Source organism: Cuculus canorus, chromosome Z (genome assembly GCF_017976375.1).
Source record: "Cuculus canorus isolate bCucCan1 chromosome Z, bCucCan1.pri, whole genome shotgun sequence".
NCBI classification, from domain to species: Eukaryota; Metazoa; Chordata; class Aves; order Cuculiformes; family Cuculidae; genus Cuculus; species Cuculus canorus.
This window is the reverse complement of record NC_071441.1, coordinates 68,902,992-68,927,800: the sequence shown is the minus strand read 5'-3', so window position 1 is coordinate 68,927,800 and position 24,809 is coordinate 68,902,992. Positions and strand designations below refer to the sequence as shown.

Sequence of the window (24,809 nt, the reverse complement as noted above, 5' to 3'; positions counted from 1 at the left end):
ATGAAGTAAACCTTATCTTCTGATCTTCACTCTAGAACGATGTCTTAGTTTGGAAATTCAGAATGCTTGCAGTGCAAGTTTCCTTGGACATGTAAGAGACCTGGAATTGTGACTCCTACTTGTCCTTGCAGGTTAAAGCACTGCCATTCTTCCCCAGCTCCTTCCTGTGGCAAGCGCATATTAACATGGAAGAGAATTTTTTTGCCTGCATAAGGGGTGAATGGAAGCTAACAAACCTGATGAACCATCAGGACTCCAGGGGATCTGTTCTTTATGTCTCATAAGTATGACTTTTGCAATGTTGAGGAAAAAATATTGTTTGTTGATCTTCTTTTTCTCTAAATCAAATTTTAACCTTTTCAACACTTAGACTCTGTCAATTGAGCTCACTCAGAGCAATATGCTTGTGGCAGCTAATGGTATTTTTATAGTCATGATCCCAACATTGCTGGACAAGTGATAGCAAAGGTACATTGCCTTTTTAAAGGATGTGTTTTAGAAAAAAAACAGGTCTTATTGTGGCAGAAGAAATGACAGCAACTTAAAGGTCAATAGAGAAAACCCCCAGCAATTGAGAGTATTGATTTCTACTTGAGACATTTAAAATGTCCTCTTTCTCTCCCTGATTAGTTTCTCTTAATGCTTATGAATTCCTAATGTCTAGGGAATATCTTACTGTGTTAAAATTTGAATAACTCTTTTCCTGTGCTTTCTTAAATTCTGAACATGACAGTGAATTCTCCATGCTGTTCTCAAGGAGAACTTCGAGGGAAAACTTGAAGAACATGAGGGTGGCCACATTGACTCAGATCAAGGCTCCTATCACAAGTGAATGCATAAGGAAAGGCAAGAACACAGTCAGAGTATATCCCGGTCTCAAATGTTCTTCCAGCCTTCAACTATTTTCAGCTGTTTCCTAAAATTGGCACATACATGGAAGAACTTGTTCAGTGTTCCTTGAAACTATATAGGATTCTTGCATCTACAACACTCTGTGACAAGGAGTTGCACTCTGTGAAGTTCACCTCCTGATGTTGATTTTGAACTTGACTTCCACTACTTTTTGTACCAGAAGAGACAGTGAACAGTTGATATCTGTCCATTCTCTCTGGGTCATTTAGGATTTCACAGACCTGTTTCATGTCTTCCCAAGCCATCTCTTCTCCATACTGGCAAGTACCAGCCTAGTCAGTTTTTCCTGGCACAGAAACTATTCCAGGTTTGGACTGTTCTTGTTGCCCTTCTCTGAACTTGTTTCAAAGTTCTACTTTATCCTTTCTAAGATGGGACAAGATGACTATACACATCACTGAAAGTGTAGGCAAACTTTGGATTTATCAAAAGTGTTGCAGCTTATAGAATTGCCTTTTTCCCCCCCTCCATTGTTCTGTCATCTTTATATAGTCTGTTGAGTTTCATGTGCTTCAAGGCAAGACTCTGTCTCCCTTGACTCTGGGCAGAGCTCAAGAAAGAAGCTGAGGGCTGGGACACACATAATCTGGAGTTGTGTTCTTGGTTCTGACTGTGACTGTGCAGTGTGGCTTTGGCAAGTCGTTCCACTTTTTCTTTTCATGTTCAGGTCACACTGTGAGCTGTGTCAAGGATGGCAAGTTTCTTTTCAATGTCGTCAGTGTGGAGGAAATCATGCTGGGCTGACAGACATCAGTCCCTAGCAGGGATTTGAAGATGAAAGGTTTTGAAGCACTCATGGGGTTTTGGGGCAGTGGTAGTAGATAGGGATCCAGGTCGCTGGAACAGCATGCTCTCTGAGTACTTTGCATACGCCTTGGCATTCTCACATCATTGCACAGAGCTGTGCAGGCATCATCCTCATGGTCCAGCAAATCTGGGGACTTCTAAGCTTTGTCCTTCCAGTTGCTGGCAGCCAGGCTCCTTGTCTTACTCGCCAGTTAATCCAGTTTGGATTTTAGTAGTGATCACACATACACACACAGAGAATAGAGAGCACACTCACACAAAAAGATAGTTGGAATAGATTTCAGTAAGAAGCGTGTTGTAAGACTGTGGTGATCAGGCACAAGGCTTTGTCAGACAAGCAAACCAACGAGCCACCTGCTGCCAGTCACACAGCCCGTTATTCTTTCTTTGACCCACTTGTCCATGCTGCTTCTTGCCCTACCCACCTGGATTGTTCTTGTTATCCACTGTTGTCTCCTTCCATTTCAACAGCCTGACAACTTTTTCCCCATTGGTCACCTTTGTGCTGTGTCCATACAGAAGCCTGCTGTTTCTAGGATAGCTTCCGAGGCAATCTGATCCTTACATGGTATTACTGGTACAGTTACCTGGGGACTGCTGGCCTTGCAAAATGCTGCTCCTCAAAACAGTTCCAATACTTGCATACATGGAAGCATATCTGCAAACCTTCACGTACTCAGGCTTGCCCTCTTGTGGTATTCCCTAGCTAGGAGAATGTGATTTTCCGCAGTATCAAAATCATTTCCAGAAGTGCTGAACAGAAAATTGCCCACTGAATGTTGGTTATATATTGTATCAGCTTACGGATCTGTAAATTGGAATTGCCTAGTGATAGACTGAAGGACTCCTAAATCCTGTAGTCTTTACTTAACCTATGAGACCACAAAGTTCTCCAGGCAGAGACCAGAGGTTGCTCATGATTGGGCACTTATGATTTCATTACTGAAGATAATGGACTATTACCAAGTGAGATGGGAGAGGGATCATGTGGGTGCTTTTAGCTCATCTTATCATGAGGTGGCTTGAATGAGTTGAGGAAGACAAGACTCTAGCTGCCTTCACAGGTAAGTACCTTCCTGATCAGCTAAATAAGGAACAAATGCTAAAGTTACTGCAGCTCAGCTGTGGATGGCTTCTTACTAAAATTATAATAAAGTCAATGCCTTAATTCAAGTGCCCTTATTGTTAGGTGCTGGTCTGAGGAGCTTCAGATTATCTCTATTCAAGATCAAAGTTTTTCACTCGTCCAAGGTCTGAAGAACTTGTAAACAGAAAATACATTTTCTCTTCCTTATTTTTCTTTTCAGCAGGGTATAAATAAGATCTCAAAGGCTGCTAAAATAACGGAGCGGATGGTGAATCAGAACATATTTGATGACATTGCAGAAGGTATGGCCTTGCTGGGAGATGCTTCTAACTCAGGCCAGAAGTACTGCAGATGAAAGGCCAGAGACATAGCAAGGACAGGACAGGACAGGGAAGCAGCTAAAATGAGCAGGATTAGGAACCTGCTGACTCACTGAATGCAAACAGTGTATCAGACTGTGGGCATGCCATAGGCCAGCCACATCAGCCCTGCTCTGAGCTTCCTGGGGACAGCAGGTCTGGTTAGCATCACCTTTCCCAGGGCATCCCCTCCCTCAGCAGGTTCTTCTCTCCGGGGTACAAGTATTACTGACAGCATCCAGTGCCAGACAGCTCTATGCTGGCATACAGATCCCAGCCACAGCAACATAGTATTTTGCAAGGAATTGGCTGTCTCTGCTCAGCTCCCTCCTGAAAGGACACATCTAATTCTGGGAGTGGCTGGGGGACACTCCTTGCTCCAGGCTTCTGCTTTCCTGTTCATTCTTTGTCTGCTGATAGATCATAGTTTGTTTTTTGTGTGAGGACTTAGTGCTTGGTCAGACCCATTTAAAGAGCTTAGGTGCTGGTTTAATGTTTAGACCTAAGGGCTTAGACAATTTTTATAGTAATGATTGGGTTGAGCAGAGGCTGTGGGGATAAAAGAGTGCTTGTTAAAGCTTACCAGGTGCTGCACCATGCTGATTTATTTCCAATTTAGACACAGGATGTTTGCTTTGATTCTTTGTTTTAGATTTTAAATATTTTGAGGATGAGTCGGATGAATTCAGAGGCCAGCAAGGAACCCTTCTCCCACTGTGGAAGTTCCAGTGTGACAAAACCAAGAAACTTGCAGTTACTGCCATCTCCTGGTAAGTCTCTTTATTTCAAACTTGGTTGTTCCGCACAGGGAAGTGGAATTCAATGTCATGGCACCTTACAAGACAGGGCTGGTTTCTCTGGTAACGCTTTTTGAAATAATTACAGTTATCTGCTTCGGCAGCGCCTGGACAAGCCTGGTGCTTCTGGATGCAAAGGACCTTGTGCAAGGCTGAATACGCCAGGCTTGTGCCGTTCAGCAAAAGGTGAAGATGCAGCAGGCTCTGTGCAGCACTAGGGCAAAATGAGCACAGTTAGCAGAGCAGAGTCCCTTCCTGGGAAAGCTGGGGCAGACGTATCGTATCTTTGGACAATATATTGTAGGAATCAGTCCTGAAAAGCCCAGGAGAGGAGAAGGGATTGCTTCTATGTTTTTGACAGGTATCAACACAGAAGAATTGAAGCAACAGAAAGGGAAATGCAAATATTGCATGTGACAGACTGGTAGCACCATAGACTTTAAGATGATGAGGCACTGATACAAAACAAAACCCTTATGCATGGTACATTTAATTGCTGTCCATACAGCAGTGGCATTTGCATACTGGGATCTCACACACTTGAGTTCACTAGGCATTTGCCCTGTAGTCTGCTTTTGCATATTTATTCCTGGTCAGTCCCAAACTGATCACTGATACTTTCAAATCACATCTCTTTTTCTGAAATGTTATCACTGTTGCTATTACCATGAAAAAAATACTCATCACTGCCCTGAATGAGTCCTTTTACTTTTTAACATGCTTGATGTTCCCCAAAACTGGTTTGGTTCATGCACTGAGCACGAGACATACATAGTCAGCTCCTGCCTTGTGCCACTCTGCAGCTGAGCCTCTGCTCACTTGTTTGTGGAGCAATTTAAAAACATCTGTGTCTTGCCAGAGAGAATCTATGGAGAGGTTGAGCAGAATTGCTGTCCTCTGTCATTTCAAGCCACTTCAGTTATTATACTTCAATAGGATGCAGTGGTGTGAGAATTACAAAATAATGGTAAAATGAGGTGTAAAACTGGGAGAAAAGGCATCTTTTATAGGTTGTTTGCACTGCTGTTATTCTTGTCTCCAGGAAATGATAACAGAAAGATAGCCCTGAAATTGGAAGAATGGCTCTAAACTGCCTTATGTAATAAGCTTTTCTAATTTAATTTTTATACTCACATTGTTAGCACTGAAAGTGCATTTAGTGGGCTGAGCAGGAGCATTAGGATGCCTAGGTATTAGCCCAAGTGAAAAAAGGAGAAATGAAAAGAGAAATGGTTTTATTTTATCAATTCATAATAGCAAGTCAGAGAAAAAACACTCACTAGATAATTTCCATATGCATTCATTTAATGGAATTGTTACCCACTGGTTGTGCTGTGTGAGCTCAGGGACAGAAATTCGACTGACCTTTGTCCCGTGTAAATCCTGTAGCAACTGTCCACACACAGAAGAAGTTGTGAAGAAAGTGGATGTTTTTCAAAAAAGGGGACTTTAGAAGATATAGAAAATGTATAATTGCTCATAGTCAGTATACCTCAGCAAATATCCTGTTCACCAACTGGGTCAGAAGAGAATTTCCCTTCCCAGTCTGTGGGAATGATCATGAATTAATGAATTGCTAGCTCTCTTTTGAAGCGTCTCTCGTTATTTAACAACAGGGAGGGAAAGTAAGTTTATTGGGTGTTATTCTGTTGTGGTTTAGAAATGCCTTTATTCTTGCCCCTGAAAGATGGAAACTGACACATTCCTGCTTTTTTCCCTTCCTCGAAGACCTATTTTTTAAAAGTAGACTTTTTATGATTATGAAATGGATAAGCCAAGAGATGCTGATTGACATCATGTCTGTCTGTGCCCTTTTTATCCTTTACATCTACTGCTCTGGTCTTCTGATGTTCTATTTTTTTAATGCATCTTGTATCTGGAAGAGTTACTCATACAGGAACTTTACTAGTGTGTATGTTCAAGGGGTCAGGCCCTCAGACTGCAGGCAGTCCTGTGAGAATGGACTCTGATATTAATGTGTGAAACACTATCCGTTTCTGTGGAACTATATGGTTAATAATAAATGCAATCTTATATTTATTTTCTCATTACAGGAATCCAAAATACAAGGATCTGATTGCAGTGGGATATGGCTCTTGTAAGTAACAAATGCAAAAGCATCATTGATAGATATAAAATATTAAACAGGTGCATAGAGATCAAATCATACAATCCTCTGGGGCTTTCAGTAACAGAGAGCGTAAAAAGACTAGGACTTCTAAAGGAATCAAGGGAGAGGGACTTGGTATGTGTCTGTACGATCCTGAGTGGGATGGGAAAAGTGAAAAGGGGTCAAATGTACGTTACTGTCCATAATACGAGAATGAGGGAGAACTTATGAAATTATAGAGTAGCAGGACTGAGACAAATTAAAAACAGAATTATATCATATTTAATGAAATTTTGGAACTTTTCTTCCTTCTTTTGTGACCTGGAGGACAGATACACGTAGATTCAAAAGAGGTTAGATAAATTCATGGAGTGCCAATCTGCTGTTGCAAAGAAAAACTGTAGTTTATAACTGTGAGTTGCTGGAAGCTCTGAGCTTGTGCAAGGGGATGAACCAATATTTGCTGAGGCTTTTACAGTATTTAAGCAGTTGCTCTTGGAGATAAGGTTCTTGGCTACAGGGACCTTTGGTGCGGTCCCAAATAGTCATTCTCTTGTATTTCTCTGTGCTCTGACAATGCAAACAGATGGGATGTCTTCATCCATACTACTAAAGATTGTGTTCTGCTTGCAATATTGTAACATTTTGCTTTCCTCTTAAAATGACATTTTTGTCATGAAATTCTGCTCATCTGAGCCCTGAAAATGTTCCTGTTACTTTGCCAAGGAGCCTAGATTGGCCTGACAGTCTCTTTAATTCAGCAGGCAGCAACTATTATAAAGAGCAGATTGAGATCAGCCCTTGCAGAAGAAAGCATGTTGAGAAGTGCTCAGGATATTCCTCACCTTCTACAGCACAGCAAAATCAGAGACCCTGTGCTCAGAGACCCTGTGCTCAGAGGGTGTAGGAATTGGGCAGTGCTTTCCCACCGCCCTGCCACCCAGGTGCAGGAGGGGAGATACAAGCTCAAGGATGAGCTTCCCTGCTTAGCCTGTTCAGACAGTTGTTTTAACTTGCTACACTAAGGAAGACCCTGATGTATGCTTTCTGGGTTGTGTATTTGTTGTTTGTGTTAGTTCTGCCAGGACACACTGTGCCAAGGACAATAATACATGGATGCAGAGGAAGGCAGACCCTAAGGCTCACCATCTAAGTGGGCAAGAGAAGGCTTCTTATCCCATTTTTATAGCAGCAGCAGAGGGCATGATTTATCTCAGCCAGCTGGAGACAGCTAACAGCTAGGAGCTGATTCTCTGCCTTCAGCTTCCCCTGTAGACAGCAATGACAGACCTGCACACCCAGTAGCCATCCATCCTGCCATAAGCCTGGTGTCCAAGAGAGGAGCTGAGTAGCCCTGTGGAAGGGATGGTCTCTCCCTATGGACTGTGGAATGAGCTGAGGCAAAGCATCTAGCCTAGATGTCTGTCTTTTAGGTAGCTAAAGTGAATCTTGGCCCAGAGGGAATAATCCTGGAATTGCACAGAGGGTTGAGTAGACCCATGAACAGAACCCAGATCTTTGAGTCTGTCCTGGCCACAAGTACATCACCAGTCTTTTGTACAGCATGTGTTTGGGAGCACTGCCAAGATAGAAGTAATACATTTGTCCCACTGCCCAAAATATATTTTTTGAAACAAAAGGGCCTTTGTTTACTGTGGGTCCATTTTATTCCAGTGTGGGGAATTCTTTACAAAGAGAGCCCAAGCTTTTTCCTTGTTTTTGTATCCCATTTCTGGAGTTTTCACCAGTGATTTATTTGGATGGGGTTTCTATTGCTAATGGAGTTTCTTTGGCAAGAGACAGTTGCTTCTGAACAAGGAAATATTGTCATCTCCATTTGCAATTTAGGATCTGCCCTGCTTGGCTGGAATTAATTTTTATTTCTACCAGGAGTAGCTGTCTTTCTGCTTTTGTTTTTGCATAAATGACATTGCTGAGTTTCTGGCTAGACTGACAACCTGTAGTACATGGTTCAATGAGGCTGCAATGGGTGTTTGGTTTGTGTTCTGCTTTGCTGAAGGGAACACCATAAACACAAGCTCAGGTCTTTAACAGTCACCTCAGTTCACGTTACAGAAACAAGTGTGTCTCTGAGAGCCTTCAGAGATGTCTTTTTATGAGCAGTTTCATCTGTCAGCACATGAGTTGAGTACGGAAAACCAGTATCTATATGACAAATATATTTTATCTTGATGTTTCTTTGCACTCAGTGGATATAACTTGCCAGTCGAATGTGGATTCACACCCAAAGCACTGGCAATCTGAGGAATCTGGCAGAGGTATCTACTCAGTTCCTCACAGTGCTGGGTCTGAAGTGGGCCCTCATGCAGACAGAAGTGGACCCAGTAAAGATGCCTATACTGCTCTAGTGTTTTTGTGTAAAATCAACATGAGCAATGCTAGTACAGGATCCTTATACTGCTGTGACTGTAACTAAAGTAAGCGTTGTTATGACTCTGTGACTGAGCTAAATTGGTATGAAATCTGGGCCAGAGCTTTCACAGTGAAGAGCTGGTATTTAATAGATGTCCTGAGACTTCCAGGTGCTGAGGAGTCATGGTTGAGCACTGCGGCCATGAGCCAGCTCTTGTTGGACTCTCCTACAACATAAGATGAGATAGACACAGGAGGACTGAGTAAACTTTGTAGATAGTCTTATATTTTCCTGTTTCTCAAATGCATTGCCTAAAGAACATGCGTAGTCTTATTTACTGCCCTCCACTGATTGAGGCTGATGGATGCTCATTGCAATAAGGAGATTCCTGAATAGGAAATGTTCAGGGTGCTTCAGAGGGAAGAGGGAGAGGAGAAAATTTTCCAGGTGTCTTTTTATCAGCAAGGTACTGCAGCTTCCTGCTCACCTCTATACCGTGTAGGCATTGCTTTGCTGAAGGTCTTGTTGGTCAGCAGTTCTGCCAATTGCAATTCTGTTAATTGCATCTATTCATCCTCAGTGCTCCATAAGCTTGTAGCACTAAAGGATGAAGTACAGCTCGTCAAGGAGCTAGCTTTTCTGTAACACTGGGAAGCATTCTCTCTAGGAAAGGCAGTAAAGAAAAGATGGAAAGGTTAGTGTCAAATAAGATTGGCATGATCAAGGAACATGATTCTCTCATCTTACAGACAGCTTCTTGGCCAGGATCTGATCCTGCACAGGCAACTGAAAGGAGGATTCATTCTACACACCATAACTGGTGATGGGTGTTTGCAGAATCAGGCATTTAAATTAGAGATTAGGATAAAAAAAATGACTGGTAACAAAACTAGCTCACATCTAGAGAGGAAAAGTCATCCTGTAGGGACTGAGAGAGTATGCTTGGAGGTATGCCATTTTCCTCCCCCTTTTTTTGTGCAAGAAGCCTTGACCTCCTCAGTCGACAGAGCAAACAGTGGAAGAATAATTAGTAGGGAATTTCCAATCCACTATTCAGTCAGAGATTTAATAAAAATGAAGATCAGCTTCATATGACACACAGCTTAGGTTTGTATACAGCCTGTTCCAAGCCCTAAAGACTTCTGCTGGGCCAAACACTTTGTTTTCTAGCAAAATATTTCTCAACCAAATATGAATTTGAGAGGCACGAGTGAGGAATTATAGAATCATTCGATGGTTTGGGTTGGAAAGGACCCAACTCCCCTGCCATGGATCAGGTTGCTTAAAGCCTCATCCAGCCTGGGCTTGAACACCTCCAGGGCTGGAGCATCCACAGCTGCTCTGGGCAACCTGTGCCACTGCCTCACCAACCTCACAGGAAAACATTTCTTCCTAAAATCTAGATCTCCCCTCTTTCAGCTTAAAACTGTTACCCCTAGTCCTGTCCCTGCAATCCCTGATAAAGAGCCCCTTACCAGCTTTCCTGTAGGCTCCCTTTAAGTATTGGAAGTATGCTATAAGGTCTCCCTAAAGTCGTCTCTTCTCCAGCCTGAACCCAGCTATGTAAGCCTGTTATCACAGGGAAAGTGCAACAGCCTTCTCATCATCTTCATGGTCCTCCTCTGGACCCGCTGGAGCAGGTTCATGTCTGTCTTATGCTGAGAGCCCCAGAGGTGAACACAGTATTCCTGATGCAGTCTCACAAAAGTGGGGTAGAGGGGCAGAATCATCTCCTCTGACCTGTTGGTCATGCTGGTAGAATAGAATCACAGAATAGTTAGGGTTGGAATGGACCTTAAAGATCATCTGGTTCCAACCCCCTGCCATAGGCAGGGACATCCCACTAGATCAGGCTGCCAAAGGCCCTTTCCAACCTGGCCTTGAACACCCCCAGGGATGGAGCATCCATAGCTTCCCTTGGCAACCTGTGCCAGTGCCTCACCACTCTCATGGTGAAGAAAGTCTTCCTAATGTCCAGTCTAAATCTGCCCCTCTCCAGTTTGTACCCATTCCCCCTGTGCAGCATGGCTGGGCTCCCTCTCAGTAACCGAGCTTGGCTCTCGAGCACTGGAACCGTGCCCTCCCTGTGTGCCCTGCCTTCTCGAACTGATCTCTCAAGCTGATGTGAGCACACCCTCTCTGACAAGCACGCCCCTGTTTGAGTGCTTCTGCTTGTGCGCTCACCTCTTTTGATGTGGCCCAGGGGTTATTTTTCTGGGGTGTGAGCACACGCTGCTGGTGCATACTCAGTTTTTCATCAACACCCCCAAGTCCTTCTCCACAGGGCTGCTCTCAACCCACTCATCCCCCAGCCTGCATCTATGTTTGGGATCGCCCCTAACAGGCCATACTGAATGTCATGTAGTTTGCATGGTCCCACCTCTCTAGCCTGCTCAAGTCTCTCTGGATGGCATCCCTTCCCTCTAAAGTATCAACCACACCACTCAGCTTGGTGTCATCCACAAACTTGCTGAGAGTGCACTCAATCCCACTACCCATGTCCCCAAAAGAGATGTTAAATAATATTGGTCCCAATGAGGTCCCCTGAGGGACACCACTCATTGTTGATCTGCACCCAAGTATCAAGCAGTTGACTACAACATCGACTGTGACCATGCAGACAGGTCTTTATCCACCTAGTGGTCCGTCCATCCATCCAATGCACATCTCTCCATTTTAGAAAGAAGGATGTTGTGCCAGACAGCATCAAATGCTTTGTACAAGTCCAGGTAGCTGATGTCATTTGCTCTTCCCTTATCCACCAATGCTGTAACCCCATTATTAAAGGCCGCCAAGTTTGTTAGGCTCAGTTTTCCCTTGGTAAAGCCATGCTGGCTGTCACCATTCAACTATCTGTTTTCTATGTGGATTGGCACAGTTTCCAAGAGTATCTGCTCCCTGATCTTGCCAGGCACAGAGGTGAGGTTGACAGGCCTATAGTTCACTAGGTCTTCCTCATTTCCCTTTTTAAAAATGGGGGTTATATTTTGGCTCTTCCAGTCACTAGTAGTGTCACCAGTCTGCTACGACTTTTCAGACATGATGAGTATTGGCTTTGCAATGTCATCTGCCAGTTCCCTCAGGACTCTTGGTTGCATCTTGTCAGGTCCAATGGGCTTGTGCACATTCAGATTCTTAAGATGATCTTTAATCTGATCTGCTCCTATGGTGAGCAGTGCTTCATTCTCCCAGTCCTTGTCTTTGGATTCTATGACCTGGGTGGTGTGGCTTGAGCCCTTGCCAGAGAAAACCAAGGCAAAAAAGTTGCTGAGTACCTCAGTCTTCTCTTTCTCAGTTGTAGCCAGATCTCATGTGTCACTCATCAAGGAATGTACACTTTCTTTCATGTTCCTGTGTTATCCTATGTACCCGAAGAAACCTTTCTTTTTATTTGTTGTATCTCTAGCCAAGTTCAGCCAAGGCTTTCTGGATTCCCTACCTGCGCTCTTGGGCCATATCCCCATAATCTCCCTGGGATCTATGTCCCTGCCTCCGCTGCCTAGGCATTTTAGTTTCATGTTTTAGTTTGGCTAAGAGGTTTTGACTTAGCCATCCTGACCTTCTGCCTCCCCTACCCGACTTCTTCCACAGCTTGTACCCTCAGAAAAATGTCTCTATCTCCCAGCTCATGTTTGCTTCTTTATTTGGAGGGCAATTTCCCAAGGGATCCCATGCACTAATGCCCTAAACAGCTAAAAATTGTCTTTCCAATGTTCAGGGTCCTGGCACTACTTTTTACTCATCCTGTACCCCTCAGGGTTGAGAATTCTACTAGGGAATGAGCACTGCTGTGCAGGCTGCTTCCAGTCTTTACCTCTGTACCTTCTTCTGCACCAATGAACAATTGTTCCAGCACTGCCTCTCCTCTGGTTGGGCTCTCTATCACCTATACCAGGAAGTTTCCTCCACGCACTCTAGTAGATTCCTGGACTGCCTGCAGTTCACTGGGCCTTTTTTCCAGCAGAAGTCTGGGTTGTTGAAGCCTTCTATCAGGATCAGAGCCTGCAAGTACTCTCCTGGTAGGAGAGGCTAAGGTACCCAAGGTTCTTATAAGGGAAGGATATTTATTAAGCATACTGTACCCTGATGGTTTCTGAGAGTGGTTCTTACCTCGTGCTACTGTAGAGAGACATTGAAACATCAAAGTCTTGGCAATCTGAGTTTGGGACCATAGTCTCTGACAAAGACTAGGATCCTGAGCATGTAAGCAAGACACTTGTGCCAAGCATATCTTTTAGAATGATGCTCAGTTTCTTTGTCAAGCCCTCATCTGATGGTGAGTCCTTCACCTCCCTGCTACGCTGTTCCAGCTTTTAATTGGTCTGGTCCCAGGTAAATGGTATCTCGTTTCTCACTTCAAGGTTGAATGTGTCTAATTTAGATTTTCAGCCATTGAAACATTATTCTCTTGATAGCAATGCAAAAAAAGCCTTTCCAGCAAGTCCCTTCTCCACAAGGAGTGTAAGTGCCAACATGCATTTATGAAGACATCTCTCATTTTTCTGTTCTTTGGGCTGAACTCATCAAGCCATATTCAAAATTTATTTTCCATCTGCTATGTTATTTCAGTGAACTTTCCCTAGCCTTTCTTCATGCACCCGCGTTCTTCTTGAGTGCAAATGCCATAACCAGGCATACTTACCTAGTTTCTCTCTTATGCGTGCCACCCACTGTTGTGTCATCCTCAGACTCTCTCAGCAAACATTTTATATCATTTTATAGATCAAACTGAAAAAAAATTAACCACTGCTGGACTGAGAACTGGGAATCTGCCCTAGAAACCAGCTCTGTTCATTTCTCTTTCTTTTTACAGCTCTGCTTTAGGCTCTGGCAGTGAACCAGTTTTCAAACCTGCTGGCATGTGCTCTGCTACTTCCATGTCATATAAGTTTTTAAATCAAATATTGTTATGTACTTAACTGGATGGTGAAGGAATACACAGATACATTCTTGTTAGCAAAGTTATTTCATCAGTCATCTTGACAAGAAGGATGGCAGCTTTGACAAGACATTTACCCTTTCTATAGGTCTCGGGATCTAAGTAATAGGGAGGTAATTCAGCAGGATGGGCATCCTTACACTGAAAGAATCTCGCTGCATACAGATAAGGTCTGTGATCATTAATTCATGTTAGCTACTAGTTAGAAGCTATAATGCTTTATCTGATCTTGAAATAGAGATAAATCCTTTAACTTTTTCTATGAGGTCTCAGTTAAATTATGGAAATATCAATTTATGCAGCCCAGCTCTCTGAAACTCACAGATGCATTGAAAAGTCATAGAAAATAGAACAAGGATGTCAAAAAGTTATTAGTCCATCACTATGCAAGATAGTACTTTATTTAAAACATGGGTTTGAGGACTAAACTTATTCTGTTTAATGGAGATTGCGTGCAGTGTAATTCCTGTGACAGTTGAGAGCAAAGTCCTATAAATGATAGACAATCCTTGTCACAAGGACAAGAAATGAATGTTTGAGAGGGAGAACCCTAAAAGCCTGAAAGCTCTGATTTAATGGAGTTAAGTGGATTTAAGGAGTGTCAGTGTTAGAAATTGTACCAGGTGTTTGTGGATAATTTTCTTCTCTGTAGTGGTAGATTTAACGGTTGTGATGCAGCACGTGGAAGATAATCTGGACTGGATTTACATAAGAAGCTGCTATTAAATTTGGTATTTTCAGATGAATGACCAAAGAGCTTTAAGTTAAAGCACTAAGAGGATTGAATACTGCTGAACAAATTCAGATTTCTGAGCCAGCTCACAGAAAGTCTTTTCCAGGTGGCTTTGGAGATGTTTTTATATCTAAATTATGTTCCCTTAACAGGCAGAGAAGACTTCCGGGAGCAGAGCTCCCTGCTAATCTTTCTCTAAGCTACATGAGTTTATTTTTACATTGAGAATAGAGATTGAGGACCTTATCAGAGAGGGAAAAAGTGGTTTAGATTGCTTAGATGTGTCTTGTATAAGGCGGTGTGCAGATGCAATTAATGTGAAGGTACTGTACTAGAGGCATCTGGCAGCTTCCCAGTCACGTAATAGCCTGTATGCTGGACTGGGTTTAGCAGCAAGCCTCAGCCTTTTGCGACCCCACAGTAAAGCTACCAAACAAAAGACTGATAGACATTCACATGGCCCACTCACCTCAAAGAGAAGTTCATATTGCAGTCTGGATTCAATTTGCTATTTTTATAAAGCACTAAATTGCTGTATCAGATCTCAGCTTTGGGAAAATGTCTCCATGCCTGTACAGAGGCATGAGCCCAGCAGTGATCTCAAGTTGATGAAATTAAGTATGTTTTCAATGGTTAAAGACCCAGGAGGTTCAGTCTGACTTTTGTTAACACATTTGAGAACAGCATTGTCCCAGCATTGTGGCTGAGTGCACTTTTAGCCATGAATGTGTTGTTGTTGATGTTTTGGATATTTGTACTGTAAGTTGAAAGACTGTCACCTACTATGAATGCTGGTGATGCTAGTTATTAATGGTAGGTGATATAATAGTGATATCTAATTATCAGTAGTGAATTTACATTAACGTAAGAAAAGAGAAAATCACAGTATGGAGACATAACAGTTGCTTAGTGCCAGTGATTTTAATTGATTATATTTGTTATAGCAGTCAGATTGAAGACCCGCTAAGTAATATGTGAAGTTGCTGCTGTAGGGAATATTACAATACAAGAAGCAAGCAGTAAATAACATAGGTCAAAAAATTAAAAGGGAATATGTATGTCCTGTTTGTGAATTGTTGAAGAATATTTGTGTGGACACTGAGTACCCCACAACGAAAAACGAAGACCCTGGAGGACATGGGCCTGCTCTGTATTAATTTATGAAAGCTCTTTGTGCTGTAAGCAGTTTTCCATGACTACATTGTGTTAATTAAAGGAAGCTGCTGGGTTAAAACCAGCAGGAAATAAAATGTAGCAATCAGATGCCTCTGAGGCAAGCATATCAAAAGTCATTAATAACTAGGGCTAATGCTAATCTATGTTTTCATCCGTGAAGAAGAAATAAACAGAGAATCTCTGCTGATAAAATGTTTTGATGAGACAAATATCTGTGAGGTGGTAAAAAATGGAACAATCAGATCAAAGAGTGATTTAGATCCCTTTGTAGCTAAGTACAAGCCATCACTTTACATTACAGTGTCCAAGTGTGCGTTCAAAGAAATTCAGGTCATGCAACCATACAGGGGGGAGCCCTATCTTCAGGAGCAAAGATTTTATAAAAGCTTTGCAACTGCTGCTGTGAAACCCCAATGCTGCACTGCATCAGAGATCCTTGGCTCTGGGAGGCGGGGTGGAGGAGGGCGTGTGTTTGCAAAGGAACTGAGAGGCTAAAAGTACTTTTTTTTTAATTTAGTGCTGGAATGATCATGCTGGAGAGGCATGCTTACTGCTGGTGACCTGCCAAAGGAGAAGGATGATAAACTAGGGAGGGTTCTAAAAAGAGTGAAAGAATGATCTAAGAAAAGGACAGCTGACCTGGGAAACAAATTCAAAGAATTTTGTTTGTTCAGCTTGTTAAAGAAAAGCTTATTAGGTGGTTGGATTGCAGTCTATTAACTCCCTATATTGGGGAAGCAGATCATGTAACAAAGGAGTCTTTAATCTTCCAGACAAATGATGTAACAAGATCAACGAAAGCTGGAGCTTCGTGGATTCAGGCCAGACAAAATGTGGCTTTTTAACAGCAGATTGGTAATTGAGAACAATTAATTTTGACATGTGGTAAATTCCCAGCCTCTGGAAATTTTAAAATGTGGACATTTTAAAGACATGATATGTGTTTCTAAGTTTTGGTCTGTCACAGCCGTGATTTTTTCATTTAAAACAACAATTAATATAGAAAACTTTTATGTTCTTCATATCTTATAGTCTTCAGGAGTCTGGTTTATTCACTCTTCTAACCTTTTTAGAGGCTGCTAGCTGCGCTGCCTCATGTTGGAGGCTTTAAAGCTAATTTGCAAAATATCTATATCCTCCTCCATGGTCTGGCAGTCTTTGAAAAACATCCCTAGTGGAATCAGTGTTAGAAATTTAAGACATCATACATCCGGTTTATTGCAGTAACTAATGGTGGTCAATTAAGCGTAAATTACAGCACTTTAAAATCTGTTTTCCGAATACCAAATATCTCTTACGATGCATACAGGCTCTGAGATTGTAACATTGACAGTACCTATTATACTGTCAACTCTGTTAGTAAATATAACCTAATGAGTATAATACATGAAGTGAATCATATGAAAGATTAATTTCAGTTGGTGACTTAATTACTGGTTTGTAACTTAAATTCCATGAGCTTTGCCCAATTTTTTCCTAGCCTTTTAATTCATTTAATTTTAAATTGACTTGTAACGTCATCTTTTGCGGGAACATTTTGGTAAGCATCAAATAGTAAAGAGCTCTATTGATGTGTTAGGGGAAAAAGTTGTATTAACAGATTTGATAGAGCTTGGGGATCAAAAGAGCTGCTCAGCCATCCTATTGTGTCTCCAGTGCATTGCAGGCCATTAACTTCCACCCACTTACCCCTCTGTCTAGCCCAGTTATTTTGATTAGTGCATTTGTATCCATGGGAGACTAAACATTTGTGTGCCATAGAGTCTTACTTGTTTTATAAAGCCAGCCTGATGTCTTCCCTTTCTCAGCTTTGTCCTGGGAAACAGCTACGTTTAAGTTACTGAGGGAATTCATTTTCAGCATTTGTGCAACACAAATCAAGCAGAGATGAGTTAACTCTCTTTGTTATCAATGTCAAGGCAATGATCTCATAATGAAAATCTATTAAAAGACTTTCTGCCTTTCTGCACTGAGAAACCCCTTGACTCAGCAGGAGAGTATGATCACCGGTTGTTGAGGACTGGCAGAACAGCTCTACACACTCCCTCTTGAAAGCATCATTTTATGCTGTATTTTAAAGATTCATTTTCTGAAATACAGATATTGTTGTGCCTATGTTCTGTTGTCATGGTTTAGCCCCACCTGGCTAAATTTTGGCAGCTAAAACCCGTGCAGTTGAGCTTCCGAAATCCTTCTGACCCCTACCTGTCAATGGAAAGGGAGAGGGAAATGAGAGGGAAAAGACTTACAGGTTGGAAAGTAGAACTACAGCTTTAGTGACATGATAATGATAATAATGAAAATAATTAGAAAGTAATGAAATACATACAAATAAATGAGATTGTACTCCCACCCCTTGATGATCGTGCGTCACCATAATTGCTACAGGGCAGGCATGAGGGAATGGGTCCGTGGCTTGGAGGGACCTGAGCTGAGGAACTGGATTTAGGAATGCACGGATCTAGGATCAGGAACAACCAGACAAATGAGGTCTTCAGTGGACATCAGCCATAGCAGAAGAAAGCACGACCCTCATGATCTCTCAAGTTTATACTGAGTATGACATATATGGGATGGAATCCTCTATTGCTCAGTTTAGTGTCACCTGCCCTATTTGCCCTGCTCACAAGTGTGGTTCCTTTTCTGCCAGCTTGAGGATGGCCTTGGTTAAGTGTTAATATTGGCCTTTTTGCATACCAATGCCCTGTGTGATCACTTTAGAGAAGAACACTATCTTAAAAACATGCAGTTAGCTTTCAGAGAAATGAAGTTACAGCAAATGAGTTAGTCACAAAATTTACTCTAATTTACCTCAAACTACAATGTCTATAAGTCAAACAGAATTTGTTTGGTTTTCTAATTCTGGTTCCCCCCAAATACTAAGGTTGCATTGTCTTTGTAGCTTTACTTTTCCAAAGCAAAAGTTCTGGAATCAGGTCTGCTTTTCACACTCTAGACTGAGTAGCAAAAGTATTGTCAAAACACCCTGACCACCCTCACCACCATCACTTCATGAGAGCAGTGGGACCGCCTCTGGCTGCTGAGGCCCACACATCAATGTCTGCGCTGTCGTGCTTGAGTGTCAATTCCTCATGTCTTAGGGAGCAACCAGTGATTACTGCAACCAACTCTGACACATATTCTGTTCCCTTGATAACCTAGTATTTAGGTAGATAAATAGCAAAGTAAAATCTGGATAAAACACAAGCCAACATTACTTAGACACAATATATTTACTTATGCCAGATACTTAATTACTTTTCCATATTAACTTGTGTTTTAGAGGACTTGGTTTTCTTCTGCTTGCTTTATTTTTCATTGCTGAAACCCTGATATGGGCTATAAAGCAGATTTCCTAATCTGAATGCTTTGAACTTTAATGGAGAGATGACAGTAGCAAAACTGCAGATCTGGTCTTGCTTTAACACCTTGCATTAGGACTTCCAAAAGTAGATTCACAAAGAATAGGAATTTTTTAAAATCCTCTTTCCTGACAATAATGCAGATTTATACGGCACTTGCTTCAAAGGAATTCCAGACCCACCATGCCAGGGAACACTAAATGATTTAATTTGTTTAGCTTCCTTAGCACTCTGTAACTGTACCAGGGCTGATAAAGGCCAAGGAGACATACGACCTGTTTAGAGCTAGTGCAGACACATATATTAGTTTAAGGGAGGATTTGGTATGCCATGGATTTTCTGTGTTTACCTGCCAAGAAAAGACTCTGGATCCAACGACCTGAGAGGTCGTTCTATTTCCTCTGTTTCTCAGATGCATCTGTGGTTGTGCAATCAGCCACATGGTTAAAGAATGCCATGGACTCTCTAAGTTTTATCTGTAGCCTAATGCACAGTTTACTGTGGTTTGTCAGTTCTGTACTGTTGAAGTTTAAAAACTCTAAAATCCTTAGTAAGAAGATAGAGCTACTGTTAATCTCTTGTGACGATAGGGATGCAGCCTTTGTAGTGAAGCATTGCTGTTGAAAAACTCGACCACACAAATAATTTGTACAGAATTCCATTATGATTCCTTAGAGTTAGTTGTTGCAGGCTTAGATATGATCAGGTGATCTGTATTTTTCAGTTGCATTCAGAATCTTTCAAGCTAAGGAGGCACTTTAATGGTGAATCCCTGTGTAGAGTCTGTTATTTGGCAAGCAGTTTCCCAAGAGTGAAAGAGAGAGATTTTGTGTTGAGCGGTTGCTATAGAAAACATCCTTGTTTTTGTCCTCTGATGTGGAAGGTGCCACAGGAATTCTTAATAACCATGTTGCTGAGTTGCTGAGATGTAGTGGATATACTGGCTTGAAATAAATTTTGATGTCTTTCAGCTGTAATACTTAAGTACCCTCAAACATGCCGCTCCAGTCAGTTTGTTTGGGTGAGGTTTCCTTGTATTGTGACTATACTTTCGTGTCCGTGCACTGAGATGAAGTTATAATGTCTGTATCTAACTCAGATGGGGAAAAGATAAATCACTCTGTGTGAGGTCTGCAGAGCTCATGGTCAGACCTTCCGTTCAGATGTCCTTAGCAGTGGTGTGACTGTTGACCACACACTGGCCAGATGGGCTAGTTAGCCCAGCCTCCACTTTCATTGCTTCTTTTCTGAACTTGGTTACTCCCACACCAAAACACTGGGTGCTGTAGAAGAATCTATGCAGAGAGTGTGAGCAATACAGGACTGCTCTATGAATCAGCATGAGCAGTAGACGTGTTGGTTAAAGCCCGGAGTCACATTGTAATGCAGCAAACTATCAACAGGAACACAGAATAAAGCATGCAAAATCTCCTCTGTGTAACTTCTCTCTGTGACTTGGTCTGCCTGTTGCTACACTGCGTGCCACAGTCACCCTTAAAGGCAAAGCGGTGTAAACAGCTTTTGTTCCAAACCTCCATAGGCAAAATCTCTCTGTATTTGTATGTAATAACTTAACAATTGTTTGTTTCTTTTGATAGATACCCTTAGAGTAAGATAAGCTGGATTACTGAAGCAGTCTGTGGGACAGAACGTATGGAGATAGGGAGTGATGTCTTTCTTTATGATAAAAATAATGTATTTTAAATGGGATTTCAGCAGAAAGCTATTTGAAATGTGAAACTGAGAAAACGAGAAGAACTAGAATTAGAAAAGTTAATAGTAATAAGTATTGGGCGTTCATGTTTCAGGGAAGAGGGGAAATTTCTTTGGCAGTTAAAGCAGTATCTGAGGGTGGTGTGGCATTGCCAAGTCTGATCATTCAGAGGTCTCAAGGCAGACTCTCAAAATGAGATTAAAACAAATTGTAAGACTGCTTTTTTATTTGCCTCCTATGCTTTCAAGGTGGAATCTATTTAGTGTTCTAAAACTTTGCTTTATTGCCATGAGGATTAGCAGTGTTTTGTTCTGAAACAAAGCAGAAGCAGAACTTGTGTTTAAATTATGAAGATGAGGCTTGGAATAAACCCACCTCCCTGCTATTGCAACACTCCTGACAAACTCACAGGAACTGGAAATCCTGTCTAGAGGATGTCTTGCACAGCTCTCTAAGCAGTGCCCTATCGTGAGAATAGTGGCAATTGTTTGCTAATAAATGGACTTCTGTGATCTGAGAAGAATCCCAATGGATTCATGGCTGTGCAGATGTGATGACTTGCAACTTCTGCCATTTCACATGTCTTGTGAGACCAGCTTGCTGCTCTACTCTCATCCCTGGAATGTGATAGGAAGTCATTAGTAAGTCAAGGGTCTTGTCCAGCTTTGCTAGTGTGATGGTCCTCACTGTTCACTTGCTTCCTTTAAGACACTCCAATTTATCTGTAATGATTAGATTGATGTTACGGCTGAACATGATCTTTTTTAGATTTAATTTTCCAAATTTGGATTCCCACTGAGAAGAATTAATTAAATTTTGCAAAGGAAACTTTGAACTACGTTTTCAGATCTGCAAAGGGGTTTTCAAGATTCCCAGCCAAACCCTCAGCCCCACTGGGATCTCCCATACTTTAAAAGCATCAGAGCTTAGCTTCTTCTTATGTACCTCTTGTACTGCAGGGTCTCTGACAGCCTCTAATCCTTCCAGACTTCACAGCATGCTCTGAAAATTGCAATTTCCTTTTCGTCTTTGAAGCAAACTCTTATCATTTCTTGCATATGGTATTACAGCTGACAGTATGTAGTCCCAGCCTGAATACTAGAACTGTAATGCTGTTTCTTGAGTTGTGCTACCATGTATAAATGACTTCAACTGAACTGTCAAGATAGGTGCTAAGGGAATCTCAATTAATTTATGAATGGCAGACAGTTGGACCATGTTCTATGTTGAACACCAGATCATTTACATTTTAGGAAGATATTGTTGTCCCAATTTGATTTCTAATATTTCTTGAATCCTCAGATTTCTCTAAGCCTCACTGGTTGCTTTTTCTTTTTTCTTTTAATTAACACATGTATTTACATAACTGCAGAATTAGTTAAGAGCAATTAAGGAATGTGAGTTCCAGTGGAACTGGAAAAAGATATTATTGTAAGTTTGGGCAAACAGCTGCAGAGCAGGAATTCTGAAAACCCCATGTAATAACTGAGATAACTGAGCAACGAAAGCTTACTGTTGGTTAAGATGATTACAACGCCTTGCTGGTACTTTCTGTGTTGGGTAATATCTACAATGCCAATACGCTGTCCTCTGATCTCACGCCTAGGCTTACCACCATATCTGGCTATGGAGTTATATCTAATTTCTCTTCACATAAACAAAATCTGTATCAGCCCACTGTTTTCATTGGGAATTTCTGCCTTCTACATTATAATGTAAGGTTTTTCTTTGTTGGAAGGAACTGTAAATCAATTTGATTTTAATCTCTGGCTATTGCAGTGTTCATTTAGAATCATAGAATTGTTTAGATTGGAAGAGATCCTTAACCTCACACTGCCGAGTCCTCCACTAAACCATGTCCCTAGGTGTCACATCTACACATCCTTTTAAATACTTCCACGGATGGTGACTCCACCACTTACCTGGGCAGCTGTTCCAGTGCTTGACAACCCTTGCAGTGAAGGAATGTTTCCTAATAACCAATCTAAACCTCCTTTGGTGCAACTTGAGGCCATTTTCTCTTGTTTCATCACTTGTTACTTGGGAGAAGAGACCAACACCTCACTACTAACCTCCTTTCAGGTAGTTGTAGACAGTGATAAGGTCTGGCCTCAGCCTTCTTTTCTCCAGACTAAACAGCCTTAGTTCCCTCACCCACTCCTCATAATGCTTTTGCTCCAGGCCCTTCACCAGCTCCGTTGCCCTTCTCTGGATGCACTTCAGCCCCTCCTTCCTCTATGGAGAGGCCCAAAACTGAATACAGGATTCGAGGTGTGGACTCACCAGCACTGAGTACAGAGGGGACAATCACTTCCCTGCCCCTGCTGGCCACACCATTTCTAATCTAAGCCAAGATGCTCTTGGCCTTCTTGGCCACCTGGGCACACTGCCGGTTCATGTTCAGATGGCTGTTGACCAATACTCCTAGGTCCTTTACTGCTGGGAGTCTTTCTAGCCAGTCTTCCACAAGCACTGTGCCTTGTTGAACCCCATACAGCTGACCTCAGCCCATGGATCCAGCCTGTCTTGATCCCTCTGCAGGGCCTTCCTTCCCTCAAGCAGATTGACATTTCTGCCCAACCTGGTGTTGTCTGCAAACTTACTGAGGGTGCTCTCAATTGCTGTATTTCATACAGAGGTCAAAATATGCAGTTAAAAAATGTTATAAAATCAGGCTAGAGTGGGCCTCCAAAAATAATTTCTCTATATCAGAACAGGCATAATTCTGCTTAATGGCTTCTGAGAAATGTGTGACACTTTCAGTGTCTTAAAGCTGAAGAGCATGAGGGTTCTTATCTCTTCTTAAGCAGCTTGTCCCAGCATTGTCGGACTCACTTGCTGGAGAGACCTTGCAAGAGTGCACGTGCCACCCTTGCCAGAGGGTTTGTTTTTTTGTTCTCCAAACCTGAAATTCAGAAGTAAAGGAGCTGAGCTTAGACTGAAACCAGATGAGGGATTTCCCACTTCAGCCAGGTGGGCAAGCAGGACAGATCCTCCCTGGGGAAGAATCTGCTTACCTGTGGCTGGGCTGCCCATATAGCAGCAGGGACCTTTTAATTCCTTATACAGATATGCATGCAGCAGGTCTTGAAGTTCACCACAGACTATGCCCTACCAATGTCCCTTTCTTTGGAGAGAAATTCCTGCAAAGGTATAACCTCTCTGAAATGGGGTACTGTTTCATGAAAGCATCCATAGAGAAGCATTCATGAGGTAATGACTGGTCATGTATTTTTTTTCCTTGCTGGGAGATTTTCAAAGGACAGCAAGTACTAAGGAAGAGGGGTTCATTCCTACCCTGAGCCTTGTCCCCTATTTCAGTTGGCAAAGATGGGGTTGAGGGTCTGACAGCATATACAAAGGCTCTGAGGATGCTCCTGAACTCTCCCTTGTGTGTGCTGTGTAGAGGCAGAGCAGAACAGAACAACCAATGCATCCCCTGGAAACTATTATCAGCTCCTGTCAGTCAGCTGTTTACGGACTGGATCTGTGGGAATGCTGGCTTTGTACAGGAAGAGTTGCTGGTGAAGGCATTTGGTGTGGTACCACATGTGTTAATGTTGGCTGGCATCACCTTTGTACTGTAAATATCCCTACTGGATAGTGGCACGGCATTAGTTCTTGCATGTTTTCATGCCAATTTTACTTGCTTTTTCTAATCAAATATTTACAAACAATCCTGCTGCGTTCTCTGGCATCATGAGAAGGCCCTCTGAAGGAAAACATTAATTTTCTGCTGTACAGCATTGGCTGATTAGATGCTTTGTGAAGAGAGAACTGATATGAAAGCACATAAATGAGAACAGCAATACTCCTGCCAAGCACTGTAGCCTGTTGCTGCCTGTTGCTTTCAATCATCAACCAGTTTTATTCATTTGTTTGAAGTGATGCTAGTGAGTGAATCTGGCGGAAAACTGCACGGTCAGTGAAGCAGTGCTCAGGAGCACAGGAACTTGCCTTTCTTGCTCTATTTTCTCTGAAGCCCTACTTCCAACACCAGAGGTCAGCTTTCTATCATTTGAAACCCTTTCTGCTTCAGCCATGCCATCTAGGTTTTACTAAACATAAAGAAATCAGTGAGAAGATCCCACCCTACCCAGGCCAAACATGGCTTGCAGGAAGGGTTAAGATAGAAATGCTTATGGGTTGGATGGTCTATATTGAATTTCTCCCACTAGAGCTAATATCTAGTGGCTCTTGCCTTCCACCCTGGTGTTGCAGTTATCTGTTTTGTTTAGATTAACTTCAGAGCACATGGAAGTGAGGGCAAACCGGGATTGCAGAGAGGGCAGGATTTATGCCTGTCTGTTTTAGATACTTAAATGTTCTCCATTGCTGTGGTGTCTGAGTTCCTATCTGCCTTGACTGGCTGTGTCTTCCCAGATGAGATGAGGCAATAATGCTTCCATTCTGTCTGATGAAAAAGCCAGGCCAAGGGA

The 24,809-nt window shown here is 42.2% G+C and overlaps 1 protein-coding gene across 3 annotated transcripts in view; it reads left to right on the top strand.

Annotated features, from left to right (window-relative positions):
- DNAI1 (dynein axonemal intermediate chain 1) overlaps positions 1 to 24,809 on the top strand; it is a 156,075-nt gene that overhangs the window by 33,274 nt on the left and 97,992 nt on the right. For 2 of the 3 annotated variants that reach the window (XM_054055264.1, XM_054055262.1), the window contains 3 exons: positions 3,027 to 3,108; positions 3,818 to 3,935; positions 6,017 to 6,060. In XM_054055264.1, the coding sequence (XP_053911239.1) occupies positions 3,027 to 3,108; positions 3,818 to 3,935; positions 6,017 to 6,060 (244 nt within the window). The remainder of the gene's footprint in view (positions 1 to 3,026; positions 3,109 to 3,817; positions 3,936 to 6,016; positions 6,061 to 24,809) is intronic. The other variant, XM_054055263.1, reaches the window with a different exon arrangement.